Source organism: Drosophila simulans, chromosome 2L (assembly GCF_016746395.2).
Source record: "Drosophila simulans strain w501 chromosome 2L, Prin_Dsim_3.1, whole genome shotgun sequence".
Lineage (NCBI taxonomy): Eukaryota > Metazoa > Arthropoda > Insecta > Diptera > Drosophilidae > Drosophila > Drosophila simulans.
In genome coordinates this window covers 3,697,986-3,720,927 of record NC_052520.2, presented here as the reverse complement: position 1 = coordinate 3,720,927, position 22,942 = coordinate 3,697,986, and the positions used below count along the sequence as shown (strand labels likewise).

Genomic DNA, 22,942 nt, shown 5'->3' with positions numbered 1-22,942 from the left:
CTATGAAGATAGAGCGAGGGGGATATAATTTTTGACTTGTAATTGAAATTTCATGGATTATTAGTTCACCCAGACAGCTTGTGGGCGAATAGTAAAAAATCGTTCGAGAGCAAATCTCTGCTCTTCTTCCATAAAACCACTAACCATCCGAGTGCTTAGGCACCACCCCAAATCCCCCCTTTTAGAACCAACTGTTGATTGAGGCCAGTCCGAAATAGCAACGGTCTTAGGATGAGGGAATTCCTCCCGTCCCCGTTTAGGCATTGGAATTTGTGCTCTTTTCGTTGGGGTGCTCCAGCCCAGTCCAGCGCAGCTCCATGTTAAGCCCCATCCCAGCCCCAAAACCCATCCGAAAAGTCTCTGGTTAATGAAGCGCTTTATTGGACCATCGCCAAGGGCCAAAAAAGAGGTGAATGGAGCAGACCGAGACCCGATTCGCACTTGGTTGGCTGGAGCTATTCGCCTACATGGGTCTTTTACACCAAGTGTTGAAGGTCAGGCCCTCGGGGGCCAAAGCGTTACTTCTCTTTTGTTTCTCCTTTTGTTGGCCCAAGTGTCTGAGCTGTTATTGCAATAGCAAATTTTGGTAATGAAATCGAAACAAATGCCGAAATTGGCAATAAAGTGGTTCGCAAGCGCCAGCCAGAGTGGAATTTTAAAAAGCATGGCAACAAATTCAAAAGTCTGCGATAGAGTACAGAGATGGAGAAATACATTTATCCAAGCTATGATGACTTAAAATTATAAAATGTAAAAAATTAAAACATTAAATAATATTTGATCGATTTTAAGCTTAAACCACATTTTCCACTTGACTAAATTCGTTGTGTTTGGTGTTCAATAGATTTCTTTATTGCATTTTATTTTTTTTTAAATTCATATATATATATATTTGTTCAATTATATATATAAATGTATATATAATTAGCTTAATTTTCTTTGTTCAAGAGTTATTGAGAGAACAATTTGTTTTGTTTAGTTCAAATAGTATACAATTTGCTTAACTATACAATTAAAAAACTGTTTCGAAATCATAGCGAGAAAACAAAACGATATAAACAATTGTTTGTATCCATTTCCTATAGCTTGCAATATTTAATATTAATTTAGTTATTATTAATGCTTTGTTCATTATAAAAACTTAACAAATGTTACCCAAACTTCGTTTATTTGTTGCCCATCTTCGATCTTAATGTTGCTTAAGTTTTGCATCTCATTATTCCGCTTCTTTTTGTTCCACTGTTTGTTTTCAGTAATTATCATGTTTCTTCTTACAATTATGTGGGCAAAATGACTGCTGAGAGAGATATATGTATATATATGTATATTCAAAATGTACAAGAGAATTAGCTAATGACTTGCGCAAGTGAAATCAAAGGAAAATTGGGGAAAAACAATTTGCTAACCTGTTTGCTTATTTTTTTAACCCGCCCAGTGAGTTTTTGGGCTAAATCCACCCACTTAACCCCACAGCAATTTGTAAACTTTCTCAACAAATTCAACTTAACTGAAAGGAACTGTAAGGAATTCCCTGCCGCTTCTGGATTCTTTGTTTGTTTTGCATTTACTCAGGGAAGTCGTTGCTTGCGGAGAACCAAACAAAATTTAATAGAAATAATTTGCATTTTAACTGACGGAAAATTTGAAATTTTCTTTAAGGTTCCCTAGCTTGTTGATATGTGAGCCAACTTTTCGGGCTGGAAAAATATAAGAAGCGATTTTACTCCCAGCTTACCGAGTAATCCCAGCATGTAAGTGAGTGAGTGATGAGCGAAAAGTGCCAACAGTTGGAAAATTTCGTTTGTTTTTCTTCGGCTTCAACTTTTCCCCGGAAAACTTTTGCGTCTTTCGCTGAAGAAATCAGCACCTTTCCTATTTTTAGTTCGGGAAAAAGTTGAAGTCAACACGTGCGCTGGGCCCGAATGAATTTTAAAAAAGTAGATGTACCTTTTTGATTGGTTTCTGTTTAATTAAGCTTCTCAAGCCGCGTTTGAGTTGGAGTCCCCCTCTATATAGTAAATATATCAAATTAAAGCTTTCAACCGAACTGCCCCTGCCCCACGAGAACTGATGAGGGCAGTCGAGTCTTTACACAACGCATAAGGAACTGGCAAACCGAGTTGTAAAGCATTTAGGATTATATACACTGCTTGTCGATTTAATATCTATGGCTTATATAGAAAAATGGATCGTTAGCAAGCTTGCAATCGGTAAAAACACTTTGTATGGTTAAAAACATGGTTTCCGCTCTGTCTTGGTTAACTCTCGATGGTAAATTGTTGGCGTCAAGCAATTGGATTATCTATATTTAGCTAATGTAATGCTTAGGTTCGATATTGATAGGTATGTCGTGATATGGTCAACACAAATTGCGAGTCTAGGTATCAGAGATGGATAGATCACTATTAGAATACGAATATATTAGGTTAAAAACATATTTTATTGCTGGATTAAACAGAAATGTAATTTTTAGCTAAGTGTATAGCTGGACTTGAACCAAAGTATTGCTTTAATATTGGCCTTTTCATTTCAGTGTGACATAATACATAGGATTCGATACATAAAAGTAAGCAACTAATATATAATAACAGTCAAAATGCTTATATAGAGTAATATCCTAAACCTCTGCTGAAATCAAAGAATACTTTTCATAATATAGCATCACAATCGATATTTGATTTAAGGTTGATCTCCAGCTAATTCTGATCCATTGTAGACTCGTTGGTGAATATATGATATTCATTTCGATATTTTTCGATATGAGGCTTTGCGAAACACAGTGAGTGATATGAGGGAAACAAAGACGATCTCAAGTCAGTGATTCGATTGGGTTAGGATCCTTTTGCTAACTTTGAAACACACCATCTTTGTTCTTAGTGAATACGTATGCGAAGGCTCTGTATGACATCGAATAGATATTGCTTATTGGGGGATATGGGGATCGTGGATAAATATAAATAGCAGGTGGCTGAGTCCTTGGCTGGGCAGCTCCTTTAGAGGAACGCCTTCTTCCTGGTCTCCTGGGCCGTGGTGGTGGTGGTCGAGATGCCCAAATCCTTGCCCACACTCGCTGTGGTGGACACCGCAATGCTGGGTAGTGGTGCTGCTGCTGGTTGTGGTGCACTAGTGGCTCCAGTGGCTGGAGTGGCTCCAATTCCAGATGCCGTCAGCCCCCCAGCGGAACTGACCGGGGGAGGGGGCGTGGCTGCCAGGGGGGTGGGTATACGGGGCTGAAACGTAGGCTTGCCCATCGCCAGGGCAGGATTGAGATCCAGCATTGTCCGGGGACTCATGGCCACAATGCTTGCGCCCAGCGGACCTGCGAAAAGTTGAGCAACTTTTTGTTTTAACCCCGCCACAGAAAGAATTATCAGTTTCGGTTTCGGGTGGATAGGAAGTAGGTGGAGTAGGTGGAGTTATATAGCCGGAAACAATAGATAGATATAGCAGTGGGAAGTCCGGGAAGAGTAAGAGAGAAACAGAGAAAGAAAAAGAGAGAGAGAAATAAATATTATTTTCATTAAGTCGGTTAGTCAAGCTGGAGTTTCCAAATCTGGTAAACTTTGATTTTCATATGGCAGGTGGGAGGCAACTTTGTTTTCTTATTTTTTTTATATTTTTTTCAAAATTGCTGATGGTATATTACTGGGTGCACTTGGTTACTACGATATACGAGGGTTGGTGGGGGGTGGTTTTGTTGGGAGGGGTGTAACACGAACATGATTACAAACATCACACACAACTATGGAAACACTAATCACACTCCAAGACTCAGGTCAAAATCGGGTCACATGCAGCATGCTCGGCAAATAAACACACACATAAGGCTAGATACAATATCTGCAAACTACGTTCGGCAAAGATTTCCGCTCGGTTGGATAAGTTGGACTCAGGCAGAGAGTGGGGGGGTAAAACTTTGTAGAATCAAATGCTGGGAAATCGGATTTGTGAAGGTGGCTCTAAAGTCTAGAGTTTCTGCTTGCTACGAACTAGTTTCCAAGTTTTTCAACTATTTGACACTTTTAGTTGGGGATTTTTCGGGTTGGAAGAGAGCAAGAAAGTTGGAGGTTGTTAGGGGTAGTTAATAAAGGTTTCTTAACCAACACACACCCGCCCAGCAGAGTCCGAGTTTTGGTTAGCTGATAGTTAGATGATAGATGAACGAACCGGGGATTTCTTATTTCTTTACATTTCGTATATAACTGAGGTTTCGTTTTGATTTTGTTTTGATTTTTTTTCGATTTTGTTGCCGAGTTTTTCTGGTTTTTTTTATACTGTGTCTTGAGCTGGCTTATCAAATTACAAAATATCTTTCTGGTTCTGTTATGTTTTCTGTTTTAGTCGAAACTGAAGGCCATATCTGAAATACAAGAGTTCGAGATAATACAAAGTATATTCCAAGTTTTTCGATCAATTACATAGCTAGGGGATCTCTGATTCGGGGCAATTAGACTAGAACGAAAGGTCACAAAGTTACACACGCACACATAGAGAATGAGAGAGGATACGTTTACAGATCTGAATATAGTATATAGTATCTTATACACTGCTAACGAAGAAACGAACGAGCCAGAACTGAAGAACAACACGTACACGATATATAGAGAGTATATAATATAACTTATGTAAAGATAGGTGGAGAAATAGAGAGAGAGGAAAACACGTAGAAAATTACATATTGTAGTTATATATACGATTATATAGCAGTTTGAAGTGGTAGTAGTAACAGTAGATATCAGTAGCAGACGTCGTCCATATTCAAAGTAACCATACGAGTAATCATATATCTATGGCTATTTGGCATCCAGATCCACGTACCACAATCCGATTTGGTCTATATCCGCTATATGATATTTATCCAGTCCCTGGGTTGCGTTTTCGTTTACTCTCAACTTTTCCTTCGTTTACTCATAGATCAGTTTGCCAAATTCTTATACAGAAAGTATCATCATCATCTCGCATTGCAAGTTCTAGCTTGGAAGTAATGGTATGTGGGGTTTTTGGGTTCTTCAGCTGGTTCTGTTGTGGTTGTTGTCGTATCGTGGTTCATGTTGTTGCTGTTGTGTTTGTTGGCTTAGAGCAGCCTGCTCTTTTTGCCATCGCGCGGTTTGCCAATCATTGTTGTATATTCATCTATTTACACAAGATTTTTGGGGTTTGGATTGGATCGTTTATCAATAAAATGAAATTATATTAAAGTAAACGAAAGTGTGTTGGAGCATAGATATCAAAAATCAATGGTTGAAATAGGTACATATATAAAATAGAGTCTCGTATCTGGGTATAAAAATCATTGAAGAAAGGTAAAAAGTATATATTGCGATACATATTCTTGTATTTTGCTGACTCAATGGAATAAAGTACATCCCAAACTGATTGAAGGGCGATGACTTTGAATATACAAGTATGCCTTCGATGGATGAAGAAAAAGTAAAGGTCTGCTTAGTACATATATGATATGGAAATGACTTGAATCTTTGGCTTTACGCTTGGAGTTCAAGTAATTTGTAGATCGATAAGTATGTTAAAGGAATTAGGAGAAGGTAACCAATATTTGCAGAAATTTCTATTTGGCTAGTAATAATTCTTCCTTAACATTCCCATCGATTTTCCACTTGAGCTCCATTAAAGTTCCTTTGAATGATTTGCGTGAAATTAAAGCTAAGCTTGAAATTGATAAACTGGAGTATGAATAAAGAAGCCTTAAATGCATGGTAATTACATAGAGTACATATATACACGTACACGACGAATGATATGTTATATAATGGATATAGTTTAGCCAAAAGGGGAAGCGCACCCAAAATCAGGGGTCGTTATGGGCAAATATTCGCATTTGGTGGCAGCATTTACTGGGCTCTTAAATTAATGTCTTTTTCTATTCATATTCATTTGCCAGGAGAAACTGCGAGACGGCACAAAGGATAACGAGTATTTATTACTGGGTTGTGTATTGCAAAGTTAATCCATTGAACTCGATTACTTTTGAACTGAGGGTGCAGCTGTGCGAGCTTTTAAAGACTGGTTAAGAACTTGTTTGGTTTGTATTAGCTGGTTTGCTCGTCCTCAGTACTTTTAGTGGAAGACATTAGGTTTTGGCGGTGCCTTTTTGAAGCTGAGTTCGGTTCCAATAGGTTTTTCTTTTTTACTTTTTATTTTGTACTTTGTTGGTGGCTTTAGCTTTGGCTTGCATTTTGCTTGGATTGCGGGAATCAGTGTGGTGTAACTCCTTTAAGGACACTCAGAGACTCACCTGACTTGGGGCTGACCAGGTCCTTTGTTTTATTGTTCATGCGACGTGGTCCAGTTCCGCCGGATCCCATGGGACCGGAGTGGGGACCCGAGCCCGGGGTGCCGCAGCCACTGACACCACCAGGGGCACCTGGAAGATGCAATAAGTTAGTACAATTAGTTAGTACACAAATTTCTAGCTAGTAGTAATGAATATATAGTATTATTATTCCCCTATTTCTCCTACTAATTTACGCCATATTGTAAACACGCATCAATGCTTAATTTATTATACACGATTCTATTTGCATTATATTCGCATTAATCGTAATTTACGATATATTTGGACGTCTCGGATACTAAATGTAATTTCAATAAATCAGCAAATGAAAGTTGGATGCTTGTGCATTTTCTAGAAAATATACGTACGTATTTGAGGTAACTTTAAAATATTGAATAGATAATATATTCGGAGTTTCGATTGAAATTTCCTTAATTTTTGTTCATGTATGACTAACTGAAGGTAGATCCACTCACCTGGCAGTCTGGGCTGGCGCGGCTGCTCGACGGGAAGCACTCGTCTCCGCTTCTTTGGCAGTTTGGCCCTGGCCTGCGTGTGCGAGTAGTACATGGCGAAGTTGCTGACGATGACGGGCACTGGCAGTGCGATGGTTAGTACGCCGGCCAGGGCGCAGAGGGCGCCCACGAACATGCCGATGTAGGTTTTGGGGGCCATGTCGCCGTAGCCGACGGTGGTCATGGTGACCAGGGCCCACCACAGGCCCAGCGGTATGCTGTTGAAGTCGTTGTGCGGATTGGGCTGGATGCGCTCCGCGTAGTAGACGAGGCTGGCGAAGATCACGATGCCCAGGACGAGGAAGAACACCAGCAGGGTCAGCTCCTTGGCCGAGGCCCGGAACGTCTGGATCAGGATCTTCAGTCCGGACGAGTGGCGCGTCAGCTTGAACAGACGCATGATGCGGATGATCGAGAAGAACTCGAGGATGTCAGCGTTCTCCAGGTGCGATGCGAACCGCTGAAGCACTAGATCGATATAAAAACTAAGCGTCGCTATGTAGTCTATGATGTTAACAGATGACTTGATGAACTCCCACTTGTTCGGCGATGAGATAAAGCGCACCTGGATAAAAGGATATGATAGTTATTAAAGGTCTTTATTAGGAGTTTCTAAATAGTTATGATCTCTTACCAATATTTCAAAGGTAAACCAGGCATTGCACACGCATTCGATATAGAAGAAGGCTATGTGCGCATTGGTCTGCGTTTTGTCCAAAAACCAGCCATTACTTCCATTCGCAGTTTTCACTGTAATGTTCCGGACGATGGGCACCCGCATATCGGGATGGGTCTTCAGGCAGAACGACAGGATCGAAATGCAGATGAAGAACACCGAAACCACGCCAATAGTCTAGAAGATAGCCGAGAATTGGTAAAAATATTAAAATTAAATAAATTTACTATCTATAGCGATTTGTTGGGATGATTAATGTGGTTATATGCTTGGATATGCATTCACTTGAAATAAAAATAGATGTCTAGCCGTTTGTGTATTTGTAAGTATAGTATAATTACTTATTAGAATGCATTTAAAGTGGATTTTTCACTCATTCGGAAAATTGTTCAGCATGCATATATCTTAATTGAAAAATGAATTAAAGTGTTTCCTCTGACAAATGCAATTTTGCATGGAATGATGAGTGACTTTGATAAATATAGAATGCAATGCAAAACATCTATAGATATGAATTACCTTGGCTGCATTGGAACTGTAGGGCTCATCGAACAAGGACCAAATGCGCGGCTTCATTTCCTGCCACCAGGATATGGTGCCTTTGTAGTAGTCCTCCTCGAAGCCGAATTTACGTGCCAATTCCTCCTCGGACGGTTTTTCCGTATCCAGATCGAGACGATCGAGTACGGCTAGGGTTTCCTGGGTGTCGCGATGCTGCAAGTGATAAAATGGGGTTTAATTTTATGAAATTTTAAAAATAATATTGCACTAACCTGTGTGTAGGTCATCCAACAGCAGGGCTCCACTTGGTTCGAGTCTAGGCCCCAGAACTCCAATTCCTCCTCAAACAGCGGACCGCACACATCCGTGGGATAATGCAGCTTTCCAGTTCTGTACAATTGTGAAATGTGAGTAATATATAGCAATCTGATTCTAGGACACCCACCTGTAATAGTTGAGCACTTGTGCGAAGACGCCCGGATGCCGATCAAAGAAGTACTCATTCAGTATCGGATCATAGTTGGCCAGCGCCTCTGTCAATCGCGATAATCGCGTAGCCGGAATCTTCTTCAGCGTGGCCTTGTAGGTTTCGTGCCTAATGCCACCCACATTGAGCACCACCCGGTTCTCCGAGTCCATGTTGATCAGATTCATGGCTGCATGCGCATAGTGTTGCATTTTTTTAGGTATATAAGTCATTGTCGGGATCAAGAGGAGCTCAAGAGCCAACCAATCGGTGTGAGGCTGAACGGTTTCTTTTTGTATAATTTGTTAATTAAATTAAGATTAAACAAATAAGGTAATAGGTAAAGTAAAACTTCTGTTTGTGGTTTTGGCTAAATGTTTCTTGAGTGAGTGTTTTGTGTGGGCTTATGTTTTCTCTTGTTTTTGGGACTTTAGTGTTCTGCTTTTTCGCTATCCAACCTGAATGCTTTTCGTTGTCCTTGCCCACGATTTATCCAGTTATGCGTACCACTCCTTCAAGGCACCACTTCGATCCACTCTTCGGCACCCAATGGGGATCAGGCCTCAGGACCTCGGACCACCACTGGAAAATATTTGGCCAGATGTAACCAACACCTCCATTGATCCTTGCAATCAAGCTACTCACTATGTTGGGGCTGAGTTGGAGAACATGCCGCTGCAAAAGAAAGGTTTACAAATATTATCTCTTGACTTTAAATTCTTTCTTAGACTTTAGTTGAAGACGTATTTAGTATAGAAAGTTTTCGTGGCATTCGTGAAGTAATTACACATTCATTTTGAGGAGACGACGTATGGATCCCTTCAATTTAATGGTTCGTAATTATGAGTTTAATGGCCTAGACACATGTGCTGCATATCCAAAACGGCTTTTATATACGCACGCACAACTATTTTTAGGAAAAACTAATTTAGTGGGTGTCCATGGAAAATGTAATACATTTTGGAGAAATATTTCTACACTTACTACTTTAAAAATTTGTAATAATAATTAATCGCTGAAGATTTTCTCAATCAAATCTCTTGACCTCGACTCGAAAAGTATGGCAAACAAATTATTGATTCTAAATCAATATTTGGGGTATACAAATCATTGGGAAATTCAAATATTTCATATGATTTCAGATGCGTGGCCAACTTTCGCACATCTTTGGATTATGGAAGAATACCGGGCAAATTGTTTACCCAAAAGATAATGAACATAGATCAGTTATGCCAAATCGAAATGATTCAGTTATGTATTAAAGTGTGCCGGATGGAATCGGCTGAAGTAACGCCTTCTTTGAATTGATGTATGCATCCGATGATTCAATGCCTGGATTCACTTTATTTAGCGAGTACTTCTACGCCGCATAAACTTTTAGAATCAACAAACCCAACGCTCAGTCTAAGGCCATTTATTTGGAAAATAGGCAATAATATTCGCTTCGATTGAATTGACCCATTAGCAGCTCGTGAAGCGCATCCCACCGATGATTATTGTACCTTTTTCCGAGATCTGACTAAATATAGTTGAACCGTATCATCGATAGCGTCATCAATTTAGGAGAGTGGCACGAAAAATACTATTCTTTTGGTATATAATACAAAAAATATATAAAAGGAGCTGAACGTTACGGAATAATGAAATTGCCTTTCGTGATTTGCACAAAAGGCAAATATTTGTTCTTAAACAATATTTAGTTTTGGCGCTGCATTGTTTACACTCTCGCACGCACCGATACAAATGTATCTGGGTACTGGGTACTCTCCGCTACAGCAGCGGCCAAGAATATAACTCCGGAAATGTCCTTACAACCGAAATGCAGTATAATCATGTTTTCAGGAATCTAAATAACAATAGATAGATAGATTCCATTCTTTGCCTACTTTTTGACAGTTCTATGAGTTACTTCAAATCTCCTTGATTTCTGCGGCCATTTACCGCCTTTGTGTATATATGTAGATGTGGAAAGGGAACTATTGTGTTGGCCCAGGCTGTGTGCACATCATGTACACAAAGTGAGCAACAGCGTCATGTCCGTCTGACTTTTTTGGTCCAAATGTCCGCCTGTCCCTGTCTGTCCGGCTGTTCTTTTTCTGTTGTCGATTCCCATCATTGTCCATTCGATGTTTACTCGCAGCCGGCTGCCCCTCAATTCGGATTCTCGATTTTCGAATCAGCGCCATAAAAATACAAAACAACTCACACGATTTTCATGAGGCTTTATAAACAAAACAAACAAGCCAAACACACGCTGAGGGCAGTTTTCCTGTCCGGGAGAGTGGTGGAATTCAGTTGCAATTAATGCTAATGATTATGTTATACACACTCTGCTGCCGTTTCGGGATTGCCAAACTCTAGCTTAATATTCATGGCTTTAAAATGTGAGTATATACATACATATGGTGCACATATACGTACGTATATATTTAGCCGCATTATTTATTCACTTCTAATGAGCGGGGGCCAACTTGTAAGCTCCCCTAGAAAACACACAATTTTTGGCCACAACCAGAAGTATTTAAAATGGGTTTCGGCATTTTTCTTCCCTCCTACGATATTTTTTTAACCGACTTTCCTTCCCCCAGAAAGAACATTACACGCAAGTAAAGTAGTTAGAAGGTGGCTTAACTGCCTCCTGTGGGGAAAAGCTGGGGGGGTATGGAAATGGAAGGGGTGGTGCACACACAGTAGGTCAGGAGTGTTTTGTAAGTAGCGTGTTTTTGTTGTGGTATGAAGTTGCCTGCCTCGGTTAACTTGGCGTATACTTGATATACACACACACAGCAGGACATACACGTGTGTGTTGTCGTCGCGCACGCATCGATTTTTCCGTTTTTGGTGTATCACAAACTTCCTTATAGTCCGCCACCGCAGGATCGACTTTAAAGGCTGATGTTAAGTAGAACTCCTCCATCTGCCCCGATGTACATATACCCCATAGCCATTCGCCGTGGAAGAAAACCATATCCACATCCATATTCATATCATATCCCTGTCCCGCCTTCTCCGATTTCTCACCCATTCTCACCTATTCTCTCATCCTGCGGCCTCGTAGCGCTCTGCCCATAAACATAGTTCCGATACTGGGGATTTTGGGGAGTCTGGTCGCAGGGAAAGTGGGAAAAGCACAGGAAAGCCAATGTTTCGGGCTTGGTGAAAATTACGGAAAAGGGGTAAACTAAATCGAGGACTAATTTCACTACTACACTACACTCGTTCGCCTTGTGGGGGCGCCTCCTTCCACTATTTTTCTTTCTTTCCGGGGAGTTGGCCGTCCGATCTCTTCGCGCGCGCGTTCCGAACCGTTCGAGGCGATTTAACAAACTGAAAAGGAATCCGAACAAACCGAACCAACACCGATGGAATTTTCATGCTCCGTTCTCTCTCTCTGGAGGGATGTTGATTTGTTTTTCATCTCAGAATCGAGTGCATGCGCACTGCCACTCTTTCATTTTTCATTTTCTTTTGCTCTGACATTCACTTGAGTGTGGCCCCAATATGCAACACTGCGTATGAGTGATGTAGAAAGCATTTTCAAATTTAATATTTAGAGAATTAAATTCCTTTTACTTCATTTCAATAATATTTAAATATTTTACAACATTTAATACATAGAATATTTCTTACTGACACATATTTGTTAAAAATGAAATTAACTTACATCTCTTTGCGTCTCAATAAGTAAGGCTATCTGGGATCAAGTTTTTTAAATAGAATTACAAGGCTGAAGAAAATAAAGCAATCAAGTAATTGATAAGCGCCTATTGAAACGTATAAAAGCAGGAAACTCAGTCCATTTATGTAGTACTACTAACATGGTGATATAAAACGCACCTAAACGTTATAAATAAAATCATGTTGAGATTGTCAGCCGTAGTTCTGAACGTACTTCTTGTTAGCCATGGATCCTCGGCAGGAACCGCGAACATTGAAAGTCAGCCAAAGGACATGGAAGCTCAATGCAACGGATACTGCTTCTCGACCCTGAGGCCAGTTATGCAGTATGTTGCTGTCCACCAGGACAAATGGAATACTTGTACGGAAATCATAGCGAACGAAACCCTCAAGGATCAGAACCAGTTGAGTGTCCAGCTGGATGCCTTAAAAGCAGACGTCTCCAACATAAAGGCATCGCAGCTGTCAAAGGATGATAAGCTGGACAGGATAGAGCGAGAGCAGTCAGCCATGCAGGAGTCTTTGAAGACCATCAATCGGGATCTTACAGGGAAACTGGACAGAACTAAGTCGCAGCTTGAGGCGATCAAGAGTACAATGGAATCTATGAAGGCCCAAATGGATGGCTATCTCTCAGCCATAAATGAAGTTCAATCTACTTTGGATAAGAAATGCCTACAGCCAGGATTTGAGAAGATTGGCGATAGATATTTCCACATCGAAGAAGATGTTGAGCTAAATTGGCTGGATGCTCAGGCCAGCTGTCGTCGAATGGGAGGTCACCTAGCCTCTATAAAAAATAAACAGGAGTTTGATGCAATCGTCGAAAAACTCGATAGTTCGAAGAAATACTTCCTGGGCATCAACGATCGCACAAAAATCGGGGACTTTGTGTCTGCAGTCTCCGGAAAACGTTGTTTGTATCTCAAGTGGAGTCCTGGTGAACCCGATCACTCTAACGACCGAGAGCGATGCGTTTCAATCGTGCGAAGCCACATGTATGTGAGCAATTGTACTTATCAAAAAAGATTCATATGCCAGTTAGATGCCAGTTAAAGAAAATCAAATCTTTGTGCATTTTGAATATTTCGAAAATAAAACAAACACATTCCATTGTTTGTAAAAGTTGTATTTTTTAAGATTGCTGGGAACGTAAGTACTGAAGTACAGAGCAGTTTTTTGAAATAGGAAACCATAAAGAGACACTTAAAGGTTCCTAATTTGGTCGGACAGATTTTAAGTAACTTGTAATAAGCCTATTTATAAAAATCAAATGCAATTAGCTAAGTGGCGAAACGGAGAAATGATAATGGCAGATTTCGTAATCTGATGAGTTATGGTCCTAGCCAGGCGGTTATTTTCGTACATAAAGATGAGTATAAAATAGTCGAGCAGTTCTGATATTCAGATTCTATGCCTGCTGCTCCTCGTTTCCGTCGGCTGAGGTGTGCCACACATGCCCCATTTCCAGGGCCTGCAACTTGAGCAGTTCCTTTTGGCTGTCCTTGGCCTGAAGGTGGAACACACTTTGCTGGGGGGAGATACAAGTAAATAGATTAAAAAGTTAATGATGGTATATATTAATGCTTTGTTGGGCAATGAATTCAAGGACTCACCTTGACCTCCTTGGTGGTCAGGACATCCATTTTGTCGTAGATGATGGCGTGCAGGCCGAGTTCCTTCAACAGCTTGATGGTATCCTTGGAGTTGTTGTCGTCGCCCCAGCAAAACAGCACCAATCCACGCTCCTTGGCCAGATTCACCTAAAAGCGTCCGTAGCTGAATGATTCACGATTCGAGAGTGGATCATGTTACCTGACTGGGATCTCGCAGCAGGTCCTCCGTGTGTGCCACAACACCCAGGAACTCCATGGCCACCGCGTGCCACACGGCCAGCTCCATGGAGTTGCCCCTGGGGTCCATATACTTCTGGTATTTCGTCGTTCTGCCGAGAGTTAGGAACATGACAGGGTATCGATTTTGCTTGAATCTCAGAATGGTGCAGATATCCGGATCGAAACAACTGAGTACTATTCTGCGATTCCCTGCCTTTCGTAGGATGACATCCAATATGCAATCGATATAGAGATTTCTGTCCACCACATGCTCGAATTCCTCCTCCATTTTGCCGTCCTCTAGCCTCTGAGACCACTTAATTTCTATGTTGAAACCCACATGGACATCTAGGGCATCCAGGACGTCGCATAGCTGCGGAAACGGCTGGTGCTCTAAACAATCATCGTTGTGAAACGAACGCGTCTCCCTGGACAGACCCTCAGCAATGTGATAGACTTTCAATTTCTTCAACTGCTCCAGGGACAACTCCCTCATCGGTAGAGCGAGGAAATCGTGCTCCTGCATGCTGCACTTGGACTTTAGTGAAACATAGATCATGAAGTCGTGATACACCACCGGCACCAGATCTTTGCTAAGTTGGACATCGAACTCCACCATGTCGGCACCATGCTCTGCGGCATTCTTCAAGGAAGTAATGGTGTTCTCCCGAATCACAGCGTCCTTGGCCTTGAAACTGGTTCCGGAACCACGATGGCCCACATCCAGTCCCGTCCACTTGTTGTTCCAGTATCGGGCATAGCTGACACTCATGTCCATCAGAGCACACAACGAAGAGGGCTTCACGATAAGATAACCAAGACGCATCATTCCCAGAGGTCGATGGCCCTTGGCACAGGTTATGGGCAGCTCCAAGTTGCCTTCAGAACGCTTAAAAAGATTGGGCAGCACATAATGATAGCCCAAGTGGTTCGGTGGACCATCTTCCCTGGCCACCCGGGAGCTGTAGCTGTACAAATCAATCAGGTAGGCCGTGTTCTCGAAGTCTCCAACGGTCAGGTGGAATATAACCAAATCGGTGGGTCCACAGCCGGTGCCGAACTGCTCTTGACTTCTGATCTCGCACTCGTCGGCACTCAAGGTGACGACCTCGCTAAAGGCAAAGGCTGTGGAGGATTCACCTCCGTTCTCCTTGGTATCATGGGTGTCGTTCGACAAGGAATCCTCCATGGGAGATGAGGGCAGCATGGTATCACAGCCGGCACTGGGGATACTCAGGTTCATGGGCGTCACTTTGACCTGAATATGCCTTCGTTTCATGCGCTGCTTAAACGTGAACGGAGCATAAAAGAACTTCAGCTGCACCAGGGTCTCCTTGGTCAGCCAGCCCCGATCCACCTTTTCCTGGCCATTGAACGAGCCAAATATGTCACTCTGATTCTTGGCAGGCTGCTCATCCAGTTCCTTGACTATTCTGGGCTGTAAGGAAAGGGAATCTCTTAGCATTGTTATTGGACAAGCCCCAAACCTTGAATCCCATACGAGTGCATACAAATCAAATCCGATCCCAGGTCCAGCTGGATTTTTGGACTCTACTCGTATAGGGTCGGTCAGTACATAATGAATTTGTAAACCTGTAATTGCGTTTCCCAACGGCGGACAATCAGCTGCTCCGTGCCGGGATCGACGGCACAGACCATATAGCGATATTCCGTGTCACAATGACGCGGAATATAGATCTCTCCTGTCCACAGATTGCTATACTCATCGTTCTCCTCATTTTTCGACAAAATAGCCGCTCCCGAGTGCTGCCAGTTGCCCAGCGCCTCGCAATTACCCACTATGGCCAACTGCTCGTTGGACGCCAGATCCTGGTTCATCAGCACCCGAAAGGTCCACAGTCTGTTGGTGGTAATGTCGCCAAAGATCCGGCGGGACTCCAATCGACTGCCGTTTTCCGAGGACGCAGGACAGGATGATGGCGCAGCCATCGCATCCTCATCGCCGTCATGTGAGGCCAGCCAGTTGTGCATTCTGTGGGGATGGATAATTAGTAATATCTATATATATTATTACAATAGTAATTAATAAAAAAAAAAGTTGAAACTCAGTATAATTGTATTGTATTGCATGCGCACAAGTAATTTATGCCAGCTCTCTCTTTTTCGAATACTGTCCTCGTTAGCGTATACGCACTGTACTTCAATTATTTTCAGCTGCGGTCACAAGTTGTTTATTGTATTGTAATTCGAAGATATTAACACAACATTAATTTCACTTGCAGTCCGATTGTTTTTGGTTTCCCTTATCAGTGGATGACGTAAATAAATAACTTGTATCACTTACTTTGCGTGTGCTGAAATAGAAGAATAAACCGAAATCGCTTTGTTTGGATTTGATTTGTCGCTCTCCTCCACTTTCTCTCTCCTTGATTTTCCTAGATTTTCTGTGATATTCCTACGCGTGCACGAAACTATAACAAATGTGTGCAAACTGAGGAGGAGTCGCCCGATTTTTTGGTCATAGCAGCTGTTCTTGTTTTTGCTCACGGATTTCAGCTTACAACACACGATGTTTTTCACTTTTCGTGGCGGGGGTCTTAACTCTATAATGTGGCTATAACTTTATATTATCTGAACGATTTCAGCGCCGCAGGGGCTTCCGATCCGCCTGAAACTGTGAGTTGCATTATTTTGTTATCTATATATCCACCAACCGATTCTAGCGAGGGATGTGAAAAGTATTTGAATATCAATATATCGATAGGTTTTTTATGAAGTTAATATTTTTACAATGCTAAATGCTTAAAACACTTAAAAATAGTAAGTGCTTTTTAAGATATATACTACACAACATTCCACGTATTTACACGCACTTAAAATAAAAGTTTTAAATTTAAGATTTGAGCACATTCTCACAGGTTGGCAACGCGAACAGCTGATTATTAGGGTGACCGTTTTCCGCAACAGAGTATCTCAGAATATTCGAAAAGTATCTCAGCAATTTAGGCAAAGTATCTAAACTTTCAGTTACTACTTAATAAAAAGTTTGTTGGTTGTTTACCTAACTCAAGACATTATTTCATATATTTTTTTTTAATAAAACCTTAGTTTAGGATTATAAAATTAACTTGGACTTTATATAATGTCCCTCCCACTCGAATTCAGTTTGATAAAAGTGAGTCACTGTGTTCGGATCTGCCTGCTGCCCAGTAGCCTGCAGTATGCAGTAGATCTCAGTCGAGCGCAAAAGCTGATCGTGATAAGAGGTATTCAATTAAAATCGAACACACCATGGAGGGGGGCAAAGCAGTTTTGCATAGTTCTGATCTACCATACGAATATATATACGACGACGAAAAACACGTTTCAAACATGCCGGACTCCAAATTAAGTGTACGAAATATTTTGGAATCAGCTAATGCTTCTGCTAAAGACAAAATGATAAATAAAAAACTTTCGCGCTGCATTCCGCCGTATCCGCATGCTGTTCGAGTGAAAAATGGCGTTCGTGTTTATGAATACAGTGAGCCCAGAAAACAGAGCTTCAAATCAAGTTTATGGAAGGAGGCCTACAATGTGAGTAGGAATCGAAGAACACGTGCTGGACATTTTATATGCTTTATTTTAGATACTCCACCAGCGGTTGGATATTGCCGAGCCAATCGCAGCAAAGCAACGCGTGAGAACGCAGATACATCCGTGTCTGCACAGGATCGTAGGTCTTCTAGATCCGGAAACTTGCATCAAGTGTCCGCGGTGTCATAAGTCCATTTTGTCCACCAAAGTTCTAAAAAGCAAGTGACGAATGCAAACAACCTTCAACATATATACATTATCTATTACTAAACTTCAATACTGATCTTCAATATATACTCAAATAAACATATTTTAAACAAATAATGCAACTGCTCTTCAGGTGAATCATTTTGGGATTCACTTTCATTTTGGCGGGAAAGTATATAACACGTCATCAAAATCGGGACGGTGCTGCCACCTTGCTCTCGCTTTCGCATTAGAGATAATGGCGAGCCACTTGGATTTTGAATTAAGGAAAGAAAGAATATTACAAAGAATACTCATTTTCGGATTCGCTTCCATTTTGGCGGACAAACTTTATCAGTAAACAAAGTGGCGTCTGCGCAAGAAGAAGAAACGAGAAAGGTAAACAAGTCAATGAAAAACAGCTGTTTGGAAAATGTGGGTGCCATGGCAGAAAGCTGTAGAGTGCCAGCAGGAGCGATGGTTACCAAATGCCTGTACAAATTTAAATATCAAAACTACTACTTATATAAGTACATTTACATTCAATGCATTTACAAAAGTAATAAATAAAATAATTGAAGCTAGCAAATCAATCAGCTTGTGACAGCCATCACTTTGACAACGATAGTTGGCAACGCTGCCATCGAACAGCTGTTAATGTTTGCCATTTAGGCGCGAAAATACCAGTGCAACAATTTGTTTATATATAATAGGATATCATTCAATTGCTTGTTGGACTCTCGTTTGCAACCAGTATGGATCAGTATCCGGATGAAAACGAGGAGTTTGAGCTGCAATACCAAGACGAACTAGAGCTGCTCGAGGACTTGCCGGACGAGTTCAACGCGTACGATGGACCAAGCACATCCAAACAGGCGGCTGAAAAGCAAAAGGAAAACAGAGCTCCTGTTGCGGCACTAAAAGATAGCACCAGGCTTGGAAACTCCACACTGGGATCGCCACAGCTGTCGCAGATTACCTTTGGAACTAGCCAGTTGGTTGGGGAAGATGAGGCAGAAGGAACTTCAGCTGGAGGCCAGGTCAATCGGCGCCTTTTTGGAACGCCCAAAGGTCCACCGGTGGGCAGGGGCTGCTCCACACCCTTCCAGCGCATGCCCGCCATCCAGGAGCTGGAAAATACACAACTAACAAGCCGCTCCTTTGGCCTGGAAAAGGAAAATCCAGCAGCTAATCAACTCCAGGAAGTGGGTCTCAAAAATTTCAATAAGCGCCGCCTGGAACGCGATCTCTTCGGGGACATAGATGACCTTTTTCACGAGTCCTACGAAGATCCCATGGTGAAGAAAGCCCGAACCGAGGAGCAACGAGATCACGAGGCCATCGAAAGAATCCTCGAGCTGCGGCGCAAAATGCGAGAGTCCAGCAAAACTCTGCGAAAGGACGACGTTAGTCGCTTGAAGGCACTGCACGACTTCAAGATGAGAAACCTATCGTATGAGATCCCAAACTGGCCCTTCCAGGCCATTCAGCGCAGTGATCTCGAGCGGATCTACGTAAGATTCCACTCCGAGGACTATGAGCAAAGGCAATTGGATCTGATCAGTGCCAGGGGCGAGGTGGTGGGCAGTCTTTTGGGTGAGGCCAAGGAGAAGATCTGGCAGGAAGCAGGCGAAATAGTAAGTATCAGGTGATGTCATCAAAACCAAGTAATACTGTCATTTCCCCCTGCAGGTTTTGAGCCGCGCTACAGCCACAGAAGACGCAGATGAAACCCTCGTAAATAGCAACGCCGATTCAGAGCCCGGACGCCTTTGGGTGGACAAGTACAAGCCGAGGAAATACATCGACCTGCTCTCCGATGAAATGACCAACAGAAGCCTGCTCTACTGGCTGAAAATGTGGGACAAAGTGGTCTTTGGCAAAGCATTTCACAGCAAACGGGAACAGGAGGCGGTGACTGGAGAGGGCGGCAGTGCTGGCGGAGCTGGCAACCATCTGAATAGCTTCAATAAGCGCACGGGCAAATTCGAATCCAATGGCGGCTGGCGGCAGCGCAAATCTCGCCAAGCTCTCAACACAAATGTGGATGCCTTGGGCAGACCCATGCAGAAGGTGGCGCTGCTATGTGGACCACCAGGTCTGGGGAAAACCACACTGGCGCACACGATCGCCCGACATGCTGGTTATAATGTCCGGGAGATCAACGCCTCCGATGATCGCAGTCCAGAGGCATTCAAACTGGCTTTGGAAAATGGCACACAAATGTCTTCGGTTCTGAATGAAGACAAACGGCCCAATTGCATAGTTCTCGGTGAGCAAATATCTTTTGAAATTGTAAAGCTATATACTTAACTAATATTTCTCTAGATGAAATCGATGGCGCGCCTCGTCAATCTATTGATTATCTGGTCAAGTTCATCAGCGATGCTGTTTACACCAAAGTTAAAGCCAAGGGCGCCAAAGCAGAGCACAACGTCTTGAAGCGACCCATTATCTGCATTTGCAATGATGTCTACGATCCCGCCCTGCGTCCTTTAAGGCAGGTGGCCTTCGTGGTCACGTTTCCGCCCATAGATGCAGCACGTCTGGCAGAAAGGCAATACCTTTTGTTTATATTTAAGATATAGTATATGTGCTGACAGCTATTATATCTTACTTTTAGATTAGTTAAGATTGCTTACAAAGAGCAGCTAAAGACGGACTTTGGTTCACTTATCGCGCTAGCTGAGAAATCCGGAAACGATGTGAGGAGCTGTATATCATCCATGCAGTTTTTTAAGTGAGTAATTACCAAATATTTACTCATTACTATACTAACGATAATTCATTTTGTAGTGCTCAAAAGCATAGTCTTACTCTGCAAGATGTACTGAACAATAATCTGGGACAAAAGGACAGACATCAAGGACTGTTTGCCGTGTGGGATGCTATTTTTCGGGTGCGCTTTTGTGAGTTGCGTGTTTGTGGGTTATATTTAATGTTATTTCTGTTTTCAGATACAACGTCCGCGGAAAACCCTGCAGACAGACGCCAATAAGGTCGATGAGCCCGCCCAGGTCACCATGACAAACACGTCTGTGACAACACGAGTTCGAAATGTACTGGAGGTGGTCCACTCAAGTGGGGATTATGAAAGGTAATTATATAAAAATAGTAGAATGATATTCATATTTTCCTTTGCATTTTAGACTAACGCAAGGCGTGTATGAGAACTACCTGCAACAGAAGATGCCCGATCCAAACTTTACGGGCGTGTGCGAAGCCCTAAAATGGTTTTGCTTCACAGATACAGTGCAGCATCAGATCAGCAGACGGCAGAACTACAGTGTGTACCCGTACCTGCAGTACGGTTTCGTCGCTTGGCATTTGCTGTTTGCCACACTGGCCTGGCCGAAAATCGCATTTCCCACGCGTGGCTTTGAGGTGAGCTGTTGAAAGAAAAAGAAACGAAACGAAACGATGACGATGAGGAGATGATGGCCCCGGGCCACATTATTTCTTTTCATCGCAGAGAGACTGCTTCTTTGAGGCAGGCTCATGATTTATGCAGGCGTCATTAGCCGGGGCAAACATCCCCGGCCAAGCCCTGTGGAAAGTGCATAATCAACACAATCAAGCCATGTAATTTCTTGTCCATTATGTGCCTCAAATGCAATCACAAGATTAATGAGACTCCTGCATAGATTTCGCACTGTTTGCTCAAGGACCAACCCTTTTTTTTTTTGTATCCTTGCAGTTCCAGCAGAAGAGCACCAACCAGAGAAACATCTTTCAGGCCCTCTGCAAAGGTGTCACCACCTCTGCGCTGGGTGTGGGTCAGGGCGTAACTCTGCTCCTCGATACGGTGCCGCTGCTTAAGAGGATTCTATCGCCGCAACTGCGCTCCGTGGCGGTGCAGTTGCTATCGCCAAAGTGAGTACATCCGGATTAACTTGGAACATTCCTATAAGTGCATATTTAATTGACCTCAGGGAGCAGCAGGACTTGCGTCACACCATCGAGGTGATGGTTGATCTCGGCCTAACGTTTGTGCAGGTCAAGTCCCAGGAAGGACACTACGTCTTTCAAACCGAACCGGATCTCGATGCACTCAGTGCTTTTCCAGGTGCGTCTTGGGGAAGAGATGCAAAGCCTACTTAAAGCTAAATTCGTTTCAATTTATCCTCAGGTTACACAGGTCTGACGCTTCCCTACTTTAGTCGCCAGTTGATAGCCCGCGAGGTGGACTTGGAACGGATACGACGCGCTGCCCCCAAGGGCGGTGCACCCTCAGCTCCAGCCGCAAAAAAGAAGACATTAGGAGCTGCAAAGCAGCTACCCAATCATTTGCAAACATTGAAGCCGAAACCAATTTCGGCCTCTAATATGCACAGTGCACCCAAGCAGCAGGTGAATCTATAACCATTTGCATGCCTTGCATTTACTTAGCAGCAATTTACTTGCAAATTCTCGTCACTCTCAAAAGAAATGCGCATATGCTTGGGTCAAACTGAGTTCACGTTCCTTCCTCCTTCAAAAGGTTTTCCTTTGCTGTTTAAGCCGAAGCTTTTTCCTCGTGGCAAATCCTTGCAAAGCTAATAACCCATAAGGGGATTCCAGCGGTATTGTCATTGCAGTCGTAATGTGGGATCAGCACAAACGAACATTTATTGCTCGCCTTAAGCGAATGCGACTGGGAAAGCTACTTTATGGTTTACTTCATGAGGGCTCTTACTTTTGGATTCTCTCTCTTTTGTCCAGAAAAATCTCGTTCAATTACCTTAAGTTTTTTTGGAATATTTCAAATAGCGTTTGGATTATTTTTCCTTTCAGCTCACTAAGGACTTTTTTGGCCGCATTACTCACAAATCGACTTCGACAAACTCAGCTGAAGAATGTAAGTTACTCGAATCTCTTCAATTTAGCATAATCCTTAAACATACTATTTTTTCTTTTAGCCAAAACGGACGCAATTGTGAAGAGTCCTATTTGGTATCGCTATAAGGAGGGTTTCAACAATGCCGTCCGCAAAGATGTTCACATTCACGAACTGCTTTAACCCCCTTCCATTGATTTCCCAATCAAGTCTTTTAACCTATTTATTATCTGAAATAATACACAAAAAAGCATATATTTTTTACAAGCCGGAAGTTGTGTGGCAAAATGCATGGACTTCAACAGGGCATCGTTCTTTTATCTTTGATTGTTTGTGGGAAATTTACAAAGACAACTAAAACTCCGCTCGTGCTGGGCTTTAATATGTATTACAAGTGATTGTAGTTGGCTGTGTTGTTGGCTTTCCTTATCGCGGCTCTC

The 22,942-nt window shown here is 42.4% G+C and overlaps 5 protein-coding genes across 16 annotated transcripts; 3 read left to right on the top strand and 2 right to left on the bottom strand.

Annotated features, from left to right (window-relative positions):
• Positions 1-1,242: 1,242 nt before the first annotated feature.
• LOC6730912 (potassium voltage-gated channel protein Shaw) lies at positions 1,243-11,797 on the bottom strand. Of its 11 annotated transcripts, none has more exons than XR_005545083.2 (11): positions 11,482-11,797; positions 9,096-9,125; positions 8,909-9,032; positions 8,430-8,640; positions 8,257-8,374; positions 8,003-8,197; positions 7,442-7,660; positions 6,769-7,372; positions 6,254-6,382; positions 4,676-5,133; positions 3,221-3,337 (listed from the first exon to the last, which is right to left on the bottom strand). XR_005545083.2 is itself a non-coding variant. In XM_016179495.3 (10 exons), exons 4-10 carry the CDS (start codon positions 8,636-8,638, stop codon positions 2,994-2,996), a joined length of 1,818 nt encoding a protein of 605 aa, XP_016023345.1. In that variant the 5' UTR covers positions 8,639-8,640; positions 8,909-9,032; positions 9,096-9,125; positions 11,482-11,797; the 3' UTR covers positions 1,243-2,993. The 11 variants fall into 11 exon arrangements, 5 of the variants coding, with proteins under 5 accessions (XP_016023345.1, XP_016023343.1, XP_016023347.1 ...); XR_006542139.1 differs by having other exon boundaries at positions 4,695-5,133; XR_006542140.1 differs by having other exon boundaries at positions 3,221-3,319; positions 4,695-5,133.
• A 471-nt stretch (positions 11,798-12,268) lies between these two features.
• LOC6730910 (accessory gland protein Acp29AB) lies at positions 12,269-13,214 on the top strand. Its single transcript, XM_002078038.4, has one exon. It carries the CDS (start codon positions 12,309-12,311, stop codon positions 13,182-13,184), a length of 876 nt encoding a protein of 291 aa, XP_002078074.1. The 5' UTR covers positions 12,269-12,308; the 3' UTR covers positions 13,185-13,214.
• Positions 13,215-13,241: 27 nt separating this feature from the next.
• On the bottom strand, positions 13,242-16,679 carry LOC6730909 (glycerophosphocholine phosphodiesterase GPCPD1). Of its 2 annotated transcripts, XM_016179490.2 has the most exons (5): positions 16,269-16,679; positions 15,557-15,956; positions 13,944-15,401; positions 13,745-13,891; positions 13,242-13,659 (listed from the first exon to the last, which is right to left on the bottom strand). In XM_016179490.2, the coding sequence occupies exons 2-5, from the start codon at positions 15,953-15,955 to the stop codon at positions 13,540-13,542; spliced, it is 2,124 nt and encodes a 707-aa protein (XP_016023340.1). In that variant the 5' UTR covers position 15,956; positions 16,269-16,679; the 3' UTR covers positions 13,242-13,539. The 2 variants fall into 2 exon arrangements, with proteins under 2 accessions (XP_016023340.1, XP_016023341.1); XM_016179491.2 differs by lacking the exon at positions 16,269-16,679 and having other exon boundaries at positions 15,465-15,634.
• A 191-nt stretch (positions 16,680-16,870) lies between these two features.
• LOC6730908 lies at positions 16,871-17,815 on the top strand. Its single transcript, XM_002078036.4, has 2 exons — positions 16,871-17,500; positions 17,553-17,815. Exons 1-2 carry the CDS (start codon positions 17,216-17,218, stop codon positions 17,724-17,726), a joined length of 459 nt encoding a protein of 152 aa, XP_002078072.1. The 5' UTR covers positions 16,871-17,215; the 3' UTR covers positions 17,727-17,815.
• A 509-nt stretch (positions 17,816-18,324) lies between these two features.
• On the top strand, positions 18,325-22,809 carry LOC6730907 (chromosome transmission fidelity protein 18 homolog). Its single transcript, XM_016179045.3, has 12 exons — positions 18,325-19,323; positions 19,379-19,958; positions 20,015-20,243; positions 20,310-20,426; positions 20,483-20,585; positions 20,644-20,783; positions 20,836-21,070; positions 21,384-21,559; positions 21,619-21,752; positions 21,816-22,036; positions 22,460-22,523; positions 22,585-22,809. Exons 1-12 carry the CDS (start codon positions 18,442-18,444, stop codon positions 22,683-22,685), a joined length of 2,982 nt encoding a protein of 993 aa, XP_016023339.1. The 5' UTR covers positions 18,325-18,441; the 3' UTR covers positions 22,686-22,809.
• Positions 22,810-22,942: the final 133 nt, after the last annotated feature.

What these genes read in the sequence shown, in the direction of transcription:
- LOC6730910 (XM_002078038.4), top strand. Translation starts at nt 12,309, where the DNA reads ATGTTGAGATTGTCAGCCGTAGTTCTGAACGTACTTCTTGTTAGCCAT.
- LOC6730908 (XM_002078036.4), top strand. Translation starts at nt 17,216, where the DNA reads ATGGAGGGGGGCAAAGCAGTTTTGCATAGTTCTGATCTACCATACGAA. An exon ending in TATGGAAGGAGGCCTACAAT is followed by an intron (nt 17,501 to 17,552) that starts GTGAGTAGGAAT and finishes GCTTTATTTTAG; the next exon opens with ATACTCCACCAGCGGTTGGA.
- LOC6730912 (XM_016179497.3), bottom strand. Translation starts at nt 8,683, where the DNA reads ATGACTTATATACCTAAAAAAATGCAACACTATGCGCATGCAGCCATG. An exon ending in GGTTTACCTTTGAAATATTG is followed by an intron (nt 7,373 to 7,441) that starts GTAAGAGATCAT and finishes CCTTTTATCCAG; the next exon opens with GTGCGCTTTATCTCATCGCC. An exon ending in GCGCCAGCCCAGACTGCCAG is followed by an intron (nt 6,383 to 6,768) that starts GTGAGTGGATCT and finishes TGCATCTTCCAG; the next exon opens with GTGCCCCTGGTGGTGTCAGT.
- LOC6730909 (XM_016179490.2), bottom strand. Translation starts at nt 15,955, where the DNA reads ATGCACAACTGGCTGGCCTCACATGACGGCGATGAGGATGCGATGGCT. An exon ending in GTTGGGAAACGCAATTACAG is followed by an intron (nt 15,402 to 15,556) that starts GTTTACAAATTC and finishes CTTTCCTTACAG; the next exon opens with CCCAGAATAGTCAAGGAACT. An exon ending in TGCTGCGAGATCCCAGTCAG is followed by an intron (nt 13,892 to 13,943) that starts GTAACATGATCC and finishes GGACGCTTTTAG; the next exon opens with GTGAATCTGGCCAAGGAGCG.
- LOC6730907 (XM_016179045.3), top strand. Translation starts at nt 18,442, where the DNA reads ATGGATCAGTATCCGGATGAAAACGAGGAGTTTGAGCTGCAATACCAA. An exon ending in TGTGGGATGCTATTTTTCGG is followed by an intron (nt 20,586 to 20,643) that starts GTGCGCTTTTGT and finishes TTCTGTTTTCAG; the next exon opens with ATACAACGTCCGCGGAAAAC. An exon ending in ACAGTGCACCCAAGCAGCAG is followed by an intron (nt 22,037 to 22,459) that starts GTGAATCTATAA and finishes TTTTCCTTTCAG; the next exon opens with CTCACTAAGGACTTTTTTGG.